Below are 11,857 nucleotides of genomic sequence, written 5' to 3' on the forward strand. Positions count from 1 at the left end.
TCAGTTTTCTATTTCAGGGTTGTTTTTTGTCTTAAAACCTAAACATGAGAAAAAATAAGTTGAGCGTGTTGTCAGCTTACCATTGTTCTTGTAGTCCAAAACTCTGAAAGCTTTTCTTCTTCTCTCTACTCCATAGAGGAGGAAAGAGATAGAAACTATTATTGATGAGTTACTTAAGCAAAACCCTAACCTCGAACATTTTATTTTCAACTGAGTGTGACTAGGTTGGGGTAAGATCACACTGTTTCTTGCCAAAGGAAGTTGAGTCGGGTCTTCATGGAACATGCTGCCACAAAACCTGAGTTTGATTTTGTATTTTAGTCTATCTGGCATTGTGCAGTACTGTAGTGTCATGGAGGGTAAGATTTTTTAGAGGTAATGAATGGATAACTATTAGAGTCAATAAATTGATATGTGTACTGGAAAGTAACAGAATCTTCAGGTCATTAAAGCATATGCATAATTTGACCATGGCATCTTTTCTTGTTTGAGACTTACTCATTGTCAGCCGCAGCTTCTGTGCTGTGATTACACTGATCTTCAGCTAGAATAAATTATAACCTGCACTGAACTGAAAATTAGACAGATTTGTTTGGTCCCCTGAAGGTGAAAATGGATCAGTTCTATGTATGAGATACCTGTGGTGAGAGCAGCTTAATTTTACCTTGATGGTTCAAATAATTTTGGACATTCAAGTCTGTCTTCAATGAAAGTTGCAATGAAGCATTTCCTTTTTCTCTTCTTCCAATATTGTTTTATATTTTCTGTGTTCTCCCCCAGCGTCTTATAGGAATGTTTAGTGGTGTTGGTATAAAGACTTTAAATTGGTTCTCACTGGCGATTGAGGTGCTTTATATGTTTTTTGTCTAGGGTTACTGAAGCTGAATCAGAGCATTGTAGAAATCTGTATAAGCACCCAGTTGAGGAACAACAAATGCTGACTACTTGCATAAGAGGACCTAAGAGCTTCAAATTTCAAAATAAATATAGTTGGTTCTCCTAGTGTTGCCCAGCTTTTCTCTTTGTCACTGAGAACTTCAAAAAGTTTGTGCTTTTTTATTTATTTATTTTATCTTGTGTTCATTTTTATAATGAAGACCTATTTGTTTGTTCTAATGTTGAGAAGCTTCTTGCAGCAGTATGCTGAAAGTTTCCTGCTCTGAAAAAGGATGTGGTTAAAGTTTTTAAATTGGACTGGAAAAAGTAAGATACCAGATTTGTTGGACAAATACTTTATAAAATAGGCTCAACATTAAATTAAGCATATATAGCATCAATCTTGAGGACTTCTACCCCAAGAGATTCAGAAATAGCCTTAGTTGTTCCTTATAGGATGATGGTGTTCCAAAACAAAATACTAACTTCTAAGGGTTTTAAAGAGTGCATAAACTTACTATAGTTTCAGTTACTGTCTTTGATCTATGAGAAATCTCACCAAGAAGAGATTTACTTAACTACAACAATAGCAGCTACGTAAAGTTGTTAGAAGCTCATGTTTACTTACTCTTGTCCTCTCCAGTTGCTGTCTGCTGGTATCTCTATTTAATTGTATGGCTTTAAGTGAATATCCAAGAGGACGTAGTGTTTCTGTTGTAGAGGAATACTGTTGATAGAAGTGTTTGGAATTCATAAAAAGAAGCTTTTGAATCAACAGAAAGTATTTAAATTCTATGCTGAAACATAATTTATAATAAAACAGGTACTTCCATTATACTTTCTGTACACATACTGCTTATATTTTGTATTTTACCTCTTTGCATTTAAAAGCAGCTTTAAGGAGATATCTTCTAGAAGTTCTCCACATTACTCCAACTGCTTTCAAAATTTCAAAGTATTATTAGTAATTATAGAGAGACTACATAAAGGAAGCAGTGTATTAAAATATTCTCATCTTTTTTCTGGAATATGATAGCCCTATACTTCTCAGTCTGCTAGTACTCTTCCTAAAATACTTTCCAACACTGCTTGTCATGACTTTAAAGCAAATTAAAGTTGTAAAGTTGCTTGTAACAGATTCTAATATCGAAGATAGAATGCAAGAGGAAGGAAACTGTCATCTTTGACATGAAAACTGTGGCAGATCAGAATTCCTTTTAACTTTTAACTTGCTGCAGTGCACCTGGACAGTGTATTCTGTTACTCCTTTCTCCTCTGCCTTCCCTAGCTGTCTTTCTGTACATCCCAAAACTACTACTTCAGAGAGGAACTCTTTTACTAAAAAAATGAGAGTTCTATTGCAACTGTATTAAATTCATTATGAAATACAACTTGCTGCAGCCTGTAGTTCGATGTAAACTGTCTCTGCCTCTCATTTGCAGTAGGTTTCAAATGGGTAACAGATGGGGATTTTGGATTATTGTGTTTTGTGCTTTGCATTGACTAATAATAGGCTGGCAGGCACCTCTGAAAGGAATTGCTATTGCTTCAGAAGATAAGAAAGGGATGCTGTTGCTCTCCTGTCAGATATAGATAATGTAACTTCAGATTTATGATTTTCAGGTTAATAATTGCTAACATCCAAAGCAGGGACCTGAATGTAGTGATGAATAAAGTGATACCTTAAACTTTAAGCATTTTATATTTTCTGAGAAGACTGTGCTTATGAATGGCTTCCATATAGATAACTCAGTAATGTATGATTCTCTCCCCCCCCCCCCATTTATCCCAAAGATATGGAGATGCTATGACATCGATTTCAAAGGTCAGTAAAACTGGATCTCTTGAAGGAAAAATAGTTGGTGTGGCTCAAAAGAGATGTTTATGCTGGGAAAGTATTTAAACACAGGGTTGTAATTTTTTAGTCAGTTTCTTTTCCTGCTTTTTTCCCCCTGGTGTTTCTATCTGCCACTTAAAGTACCTTTAAGAAAAGATACCTGAATTTATGTATATACAAAACCTAAGTCTCTTTCTTAGTACTGAGATAACTAATCAAAGTGAGCATTACTGGTATATTCTCTCTTCATGACATAAGCTATGTAAGGGTTGCAAAGAGGCAGACTCTGCCAATTGTGCTCTGTAATGTGGAAAACCAACCACACACTTAAGATTTATACCAGCAGATACTCAGTTTGCTTTGCCCAATTCTATAAATGTCCCAGACTGACTTTCAAAGGGGTTTTTTTTGGTTGTTGTTGGAGTTTTGGGGGCTTTTTTTTTTTCGTTGGTTGGTTGTTGTTTTGTTGTTGTTGTTTCTAAATTCCACATTCACTTTAGTTAGTCCATCTCAGGCTATATATCTGTTGACAACAGTTTCTTCTTATTCTCATCTTAATAGTAGAATAGAACTTTGTGTGTTTTACAGGTCTCCAAACTGTATTTTTATTATGCTGGCATGTAAATTTGGTGAGGGTAACTAACTGGACCTGGAGATAATTGACCTCAATAACTTCCTGTAATGCCAGCAAACACAGAATATTTTCCAGTGTGTTTGTCATCTGTGATTTCTGAGAACATATTGTAAAAATAGTCTGCTGCACATTGGAAAGAATAGATGGCAAGGAAGAAACCCTTGTTTGGGAAAGCTAGACACTTGTTTGTGTATAAACAAAATGGTAGTTTTATGTCTGAGTTTTTTATTGCTACCACCAACACAGTATTTGAATGCCATCCATGCAGAAATAAAGAATAAAAGTAATAGCAAACTCCAGCAGTTCAGGAAGTCTTTTTTTAATTTTTTTTTATTATTATTTTCAGCATCTAAGTACTGCTTATCAAAATTTTTCCTCTCCAATATTCTTCTAATGGAAAACAGTCTACCTGTAAATGCAGAATTTACTATTTGCTGAAGTGAAAGCTTTCTTTGACCTAGATTGAGGATTTTGGTGGTGGTTATGTGCCTGTAGTCCCAGCTACTCTGGAGGATGAGCTGGCTGGATCACTTGAGACCAGGAGTTCTGGGCTGCAGTGCTGCTCTGAGTGGGTGTCTGTGCGAAGACTGGTCCAGCTCTCACTCTCAAAATTGTGCCTCCTAGCTGAGAAACCCTGAAATTAGGGTCTTCTTGATGAACTGTCAGATGTATTGCCTTGGAGCTTAAATTTCCAGGCTCTTCAGGAGCTGTAATAATTGTCTTGGCTTTCTGTTACTTTTCCAAGTTGGCCAGCACCCCTTCTCATGGGCTAGCATGACTGGAAAAGGGTTAATATTTTATTTATTGTCTGTATGTGAAGTTTCAAAAATTGCATTCCTTACTAAAACTTGAACTCTTTGAGTCTTTCATAAAAGAAGAATTTGGAATTTCCTGAGAACAGGAATTTGGAGGGTAGGTGTAGTGATGTTTCTCCTTCATAAAGTTCCCATTTAATTGTTAATTTCCTTACTTGTTTTCCATAGATCTTTTTGTTTTGCTTTTTAAGTAGAGGGTGCCAGGGGAGGGTTTAAGGAGTACTAAGTCTGAACGTAAAATAAAAAGCTTTTAGTAAGAGCAGTATAGGCTGGGTAGTGTTACTTCCATTATCGCAGTGGAGTTCTGCCTTTGCAATTCTTCATAAATGTAAATTGAGTCTGAGTCAGGGCCAAAAACTCTGACCTAGCTCTGACATCTGATACTGAATACAAGTCTGTCTGGATCTGAGGATGGGCCTGAGGGGCCTGGTTTTGCTAAAAGAAAGAAATTTATTTTTTTTTTTCGTGAGCAGGCTGTTGTAGCCCTCACTTACCTTCACAGACTGTTACATGGCTGTTCAGTGCTTTTAAAAAGACTCCAAAAGCTGATTTCTCTTTGTCATGCCTCTGTGGTCTGCAAAGTAGTCTATAATAGCTTGAGATTTACTGGGTTGAATCAGGGAACGTGTTAGCAGCTACAGTCTGTGTTGGGCTTTATAGCTTCCTGTAAACATGTGGCCTTAACCAAGTAAATAAAACACTTTTTTTTTTTTTAATTACCATATGTGTATCTTGAAGGATAGGAACTCTGCAGGTGTTTCTTTTCTTTTACATTCTTTTGAATCAGAGATTTTCATGTGTTTTTTCACTTTTTCCCACTCTGTTCCAGTCTGTGCTATGTGTAGTGGAACTGCTCCTCTCCTGTTTTGAATTAAATGAAGAAATGAGAGAGAATTTCTATAGCAGGAAAAGATTTTTTAGTAACTTTACTCGTAAAACAAAGTATTCTAAGTAAAAGATTATCTGGACATGTGTGAGTCTTTTCTACTCATTTTTATGAAGGATTTTTTCTTAAACTTCACTGCAATTCAACAGAGATTACTTCTCCATCAGTGTTTTGAGGTAATGTCTATAAATGTAAAATCGCATCTGCAATTTAATGGCTTTTTTTTTTGCAGTTACTGCTGAGCGCCTTTAATTTGCACTTGGGAAACAGAAAACACTGAGGTTTGTTTGGGTGAAGTATTTTTGGATATTTTTTTCTTTCTTTTTAAAAAATTACTGTGTTATTGGGTTTTGTTAAGTAGAGCTGTCAGAAAAATTGCCTGGAAGCTCAGTAGGGCAATGTAAGAGGTAACTGAATGACTGCTCCATGAAAGTTGGCGGGCTTGTGCTTAAGTGGAATACTGTTGAAGTTTCATGCAAGTTCTTAAGACAGCATCACTTTGTGCAGAAATGACTAGCATATTTGGCACTGGTCTTTGCCAAAAACCTTCAGGCCTGTTTGGTCACATTAGAGTCCTTTCAGGCTTGATGGGGCTCTGAGCAACCTGATCTAGTTGATGATGTCCCTGCTCACTGCAGGGCAGGTTGGACTCGATGACCTCTAAAGGTCCCTTCCAGCCCAAGACATTCTATGATTCGATGATTTTTTTTGCAGTACCTTTTTGGAGTGCTGTAGAAGAGGAGGTGTCACAGTTTGATGACAGGAAGTGCAGCTTAAGAGGCGAGGTAAAAGCAGAGAGTGGAAGACAGGTAGATTGGATAGCACTGAGGCACAGGGCCACTGTTCGTAGGTTGACTGTTAAATAAGTGAGAGTTTGAAGTGATGAATGGATGACTGAACGGGAACACCAGTGTGAGCTGGAAATTGTGTAAGGGGCATGGGAGGAGGTCAAAGTGAATAAAGGCTGCAGGAGATGATGGAAGAGAAATGGTGTAATGAACATGGATTTTGGACAATTTTTTTTAAGCATAAAAAGGATTTTGGTTTTAGTTCTGTAATTTGCTGTACCTGGGTGGAAAGTCGAAGCTTTCAAAGTTAATATGGTAATACATTTCTGTTACAAACTTTATTCTCATTTCCCTTTATGCTTGTCTAGCAAAACTAGATTTTACATGGAAATTTCTAGGTCAGTTCTGACAAAAAATGCTGTTGTGCTGTGTTTGTGTAAACAAGCATGACAGTTGTAAACATTCTTTTGATCTTGTCTTGCAGGCTATTCATAGCTTAAAGTGCTATTCTAGTGTGATCGATGTCAGATAAAAATAATTCCCTGCCTTGTTTCCCTTTGCTGCTTAACAACTCTTAAGTATTTCAGTGAGTTAGGATGTTTATAAAATTATAAAAAGACTTGTAGGAAGACAGATGAAGTAACAAATACTTGTGATAAAACTAGTGCTGTTTAAGAGCATTAAATAGTGGAATAACTTGCCACCTCTAAATAACAGTCTTTGGTCTTGAATGTACATGTTTTGTGACTGTTAGGTATTTTGCATAACAATGAGAACAACGTTAGAAGCTCACACTAAATCCTTACCTTACACCATAACATATCGCATGAAATGGCCAAGCCACAATGTGCGCAGAATGACAGCATCTCCTCCAGTGCACGCTGACTTCAACTGAATGGGAGCTTCCCAGGCCATATGTGGTTTACAGACCCGTTGCAGTCTGTCAGACTTCATTTAAAGGATCTTTTTAAAACTTTTGCCTTCAAAACTTTTGCCTTCCTGTAAAAATAGTAAAAGTAGAAACATAGAAAAGAAGTTAGGCTTGGGCTTTTCTGTGTAGGTTAGAAACAGGCAGTAGTTGAGTAGTGCTGAGCATTATTGTTTCTATTTAGTGCACCTTTCTTAAGTTACACTTTATGCCATTTAAAGTCAGTGTCAAGAAGCTGTTTGCAGTGTTGAAGATAAATGTCTGCTTCTCCTTACTTTTGGTTGCACCAGGAACTTTGAGTTAAAGTATGATTTACTTAGACTGTTGTGTGGTAAGCTGACCTTCTGTGAAGTTTGCCTGAGTTGTCTAAGGTCTTTGCAGTAAATAACAAAAACAATGAGTCCATCTGCCTGAACTATCTGGAAAGATAAGTTTAATGGTATGAGAAATGTTCAGGATGACATTGATCATTCTAAAATACCTCCTTCCTCAGTCAGTTAATAGCATTATAATCTCTGTGTTGAAATACGATGTTCTGTTGCAAGATTATCACTTGCAAACTCTGAGCCTGGGAAAAGAAAAAAGAAAAGAAAATAAGGAAGAAAAAGAAAGAATCATACCTTCTCATGGCTTTAATATCATCTAACCCACTAGAGCAAACAGTACTGTTTTTAAAGAATATAATCTTTCTGAGCTGCTTTTCATTGATTAAAAACTGTTGGATGGTTGTGCAGTCTCCATCCTTGGAAGTTTTCTAGACTTTGCTGAATAGAATCCTGACCAACTTGACCTCCTGTGGCCCTTCTAGCCAGAGTTATACTGTCATCCTTTATTCCTCTGCAACCCACAGCCTGTGTTCATGTATTTTGAATAACTGTTGGAGCAGAGGAGTTTACATCTGGTAATTGCTGCCATGAGCAGAAGTGTCACTTCACTGAAATATATTCACTTTAAAAATAAATTCAGTTTTTGTTACTAAACAAAGGGGAAAAAAATTTAGTACTTGTTCACATACTAATGTACTGCTTTTTGAGAGTAGAGGTGTATATTTATTGAGCCACAGCTCTTACATTTGTGCAATAGATTTTTGAGTTGCATATGTGTTCAAAAAATTCCAAAAATTATTATGTAAAGAGACTGTTTGAAGTACTAGAACGTAGAAGTCAACTTTTTTTTATATTTTGTTTTCATCAAGCAAATACTACACCTTGTCCTATATTCTTTGCACTTCAGGTGTGTCCATCTTGTGTATCTGTACATTGGCAGCTTTTATCTCTGAATAGAATGAAATTGAATTGCTCTCGATTTAAACTAGCCTTTGTTACTGTTCAAGATGAATTTTATGAAAGGGAGTGCGTGCTCCTTTTTTTTTTTTTTCTCTTGTTCGCAGCACTTTTATCTAATAAAAGTATACCGAAGTGGCTATTTTCAGAGAGGCGTCACTGGAGGAATTTTGGAAGGTCTTTCTGGATCATACCAAGTGTTTCTGCAGTCACTTCTCAAAAGATAAAAGTATTTTTCAGTGTGATCTTATTATTTTTTGCTCTTAGATACTTAAGTATTGAAAAACTATCTAAGAACTATGTTGGCTGTTCTCTAGGTGAAACAGATTACTTTTTATGAGATTTTTTTGTCATTTCTAGATAGTGAGTAAATCTATAGGGTTAAATGCTCTGTTACGCCTTTTAAGCAGATAGCTATGAATGCAGAAATACAGATGGAAAAGTGTGATAGATGTGGTATGGTGAAACAGAGCAGTTGTGGAGTCTCATTCTCTGGAGACGTTCAAAACCCACCTGGACACGTTCCTGTGTGATCTACTGTAGGTGATCCTGCTCTGACAGGGGGGCTGGACTAGATGATCTTTTGAGGTCCCTTCCAACCCCTGACATTCTGGGATTCTGTGTGCAGCTTTATAGTTCCTATAAGAACAATATGCATTAAGCTTTAAAAATACATGTTTTCAAAGGCTTTAAATGACAGATTAATAGCTCTTCCAAATACTTGCTTGAAAACTTTTGTCTTATGGTTTACTATATTCAAGGCAGAAAAATCTATGATTTGTGCTAATTGCCCATTTGTGTTTCCAGTATACTCCATATTTAACTTAATACCGATTTTCAGGTTATTGTTACTTTACCAGTGCTATATTATTTGTGGATGTAAAATCATGTTAATATATCTTAGGACACTCAGGTAAGCCTGTGTGATGTTGGTATTGCCAAATGTGTGATTTCTTAAAGATCAAAAGTATAAACTACATTTCCTGTATCACTGTTCTTGATATCCCACTGTTTCATTTTGTATCACTTTCCTGTTGTTCAAAGAGCAGAGGCTAATAGTCAAAACTAATAGGACTTGAGTCAAGTTTTCAGTCCAGGACTAGTAGCTGACTCGTGATGCTACTTCAAAAGTGTACAAAGCAGGAAAACTGCTTAGAGAACACAGTAAGCCTCTTTTTTCTACTTCCTTTCAGGTGGAGATGGAGATATCTTACTGTTTTTCATTCTTCACAGGGTTACACATCATTCTGGAATGATTGCATCTCCTCAGGACTGCGTGGCTGTATGTTAATCGAATTGGCGTTGCGAGGGCGTCTTCAGCTAGAGGCTTGTGGAATGAGGCGCAAAAGTCTATTAACAAGAAAGGTAAGTGAAGGAAAATGGTAACATTTATTTTTGTGTCATGCTCCAGGCAATACAGTAGCTATAAATTTCAAATGGTGGTAAGATAAAGACTTTTTTTTTCTGTTAACATCGGGGTAGAGATTCTGAGTGGTAACCGAAGTTTAGATGCACAGAGTTAAAAGTGTTTAAATGGCAGTGAAGTGCCTTGGAAAATCTTGGGTACTTTTTCTCTGCTCTTATTCATGCACTTGACCTGTGCCTGTTGCTGTTGGGAACCTTGCACAAACAGATGGCAGTGGCTCTGGCCAGGCTGTGGTGGCAGCAGTTAATGCTGAGAGCCAGTAGCACCACTTGTAATCTGCTGAAGGAACTGGCTTTTGCAGTGTTGGCAAAATGTGGGCTGAGGCTGAAAGAAATGGCTAATTGACAGCCTGCCAGATGTGTCGTGCAAGCCACTGGCTTAATTCTGGTGTACAGCATACTGCAGTTTGTGCTTGTAAACGTGTGGGAAGGAGATGATCATTGTGCCCTGGGCCCCTGAGAACACAAAGCTATATCTAGTTGGAGCATGTGACCAGTGTGCTAAATTTGTTGAACTGACTGACTTTTAAGATGGGGAAATTTTTAAGGTCCTTTATTGAAGCAGGCTGAAGATTTGAGGCCCTACATTATTACTTTTGCCACTGTTTTTTTTTTTCTTTGCACAAAATGAGCAGTCACACTTTGTTAAGAATTTGTACTTCATCAGTGTTTGAATATACTTGTAGATTAAGCTTCCTGAAAACATGGTCAAATATTGTCTCTCCACCACAGATAAATTCTCTTTTATGGCACGCTTCCCCGTCAATATTACCTTTTTCTAATTTTTTTAAATGAAAGCTTACAAATTCCTCAACCTTTTCTCAGCTTCCTTCTCCTCTGAAGAATTAAATCTCTATTCAGACAAACAGTTTCTAGCTTCATTTAAGTATATTCAGCCTTGAGGCATTGAGGAGTGTTCTTCTAGCAGTTATTTTCATTCTGTGCGAACTTTGTCAGCTCTGTCTACCTGAAGTTTTAACTGTGGTAGTTTTTTCTTTCTTTTTGAAAATAGAAAAATAACCTCTGTGTATCTCTGGGAAAGAATACGTGCAAAATTATTGGCTTCTTTTGTGGAGATTCGGTTGGTGTGTTTTGTTTTTTCGTTTGGGGGAGGGATTGAGTTGGTTTTGTTTCTTTGTTAAATTTTATCATGTATGTTTGGGGATGAGGATGTATTTTTGTTTCTTCTCTTCACCCCTCCTCTTTGTTTAAGGAGTTCTTAAAGGTCCACTCCAATTGTGGTGTTTTAACCCCAGCCAGCAGCTAAGCACCATGCAGCTGGTTGCTCACTCCTCCCCCCTCCCAGTGAGATAGGGAGTAGAAGGAAAAAAAAGGAAGTAAAACTTGTGAATTGAGATAGAACTGGTTTTATAACTAAAATAAAACAAAATATAGTAGTAACAATAACAAAAAATATAACAAGAATAGTAATAAAAAAGAATATAATAAAAAAATTAAGCCTTGTCTTGAATTTTATTCCTCTTCTTAATGTACAATGCATTTGTTCCGCACCTCCTGACTGATGCCCAAGCAACGATCCACCCGATGGCCAACTTCCCCCTGCATGGGAGGATTTAGTCTACCTTTAGTAAATTCGGGGATGACACCAAGCTGGGAGGGAAGTGTTGATCTGCCAGGGGGGTAGGAAAGTGCTGCAGAGGGATCTGGACAGGATGGGTTGATGGGCCAAGTTCAACCAGAGCAAGTGCAGGGTCCTACATGTTGGCCACAATCACCCCCTGCAGCGCTGCGGACTTCGAGAGGAGTGGCTGGGGAGCGGCCCAGCAGAGAGGGACCTGGGAGTGCCGGGTGACAACCGGTGGAACATGAGCCAGCAGTGCGCCCAGGTGGCCCAGAAGGCCAATGGCATCCTGGCTTGTGTCAGGAACAGTGTGGCCAGCAGGAGCAGGGATGTGATTCTGCCCCTGAGCTCAGCCCTGGGGAGGCCTCACCTCGAGCCCTGTGTGCAGGGCTGGGCTCCCCAGTACAGGAAGGACATTGAGGTGCTGGAGAAGGTACAGAGAAGGGCAGCGAGGCTGGGGAAGGGACTAGAGGGAAAGTCCTATGAGGAGAGGCTGAGGGAACTGGGGCTATTTAGCCTGGAGAAGAGGAGACTCGGGGGACCTTGTCACTCTCTGCAACTCCCCAAAGGGAAGTTGTAGTCACATGGGAGTCGGGCTCTTCTCCTGGGCAACGAGTGACAGGATCAGAGGGCACGGCCTGAAAGCGCATCAGGGAAGGTTTAGGTTGGATCTCAGGCAGCCCTTCCTCACAGAGAGGGTGCTCAGGCACTGGGATGCACTGCCCAGGGAAGTGGTGGAGTCACCGTCCCTGGCGGTGTTTAAGGAGAGGCTGGATGGGGCACTTAGTGCCATGGTCTGGCTG

General features: G+C 38.5%; 1 protein-coding gene across 1 annotated transcript in view; it reads left to right on the forward strand.

The window, feature by feature from the left end:
- Positions 1–2,701: 2,701 nt before the first annotated feature.
- GOLPH3 (golgi phosphoprotein 3 (coat-protein)) overlaps positions 2,702–11,857 on the forward strand; it is a gene marked incomplete at its 5' end in the record, with an annotated part of 18,539 nt that continues 9,383 nt past the window's right edge. Inside the window, 2 exon segments of the mRNA XM_009877159.1 lie at positions 2,702–2,756; positions 9,281–9,412. Of these exon segments, the coding sequence (XP_009875461.1) occupies positions 2,702–2,756; positions 9,281–9,412 (187 nt within the window).

This window comes from Apaloderma vittatum, unplaced genomic scaffold, assembly GCF_000703405.1.
Source record: "Apaloderma vittatum isolate BGI_N311 unplaced genomic scaffold, ASM70340v1 scaffold6569, whole genome shotgun sequence".
NCBI lineage: Eukaryota > Metazoa > Chordata > Aves > Trogoniformes > Trogonidae > Apaloderma > Apaloderma vittatum.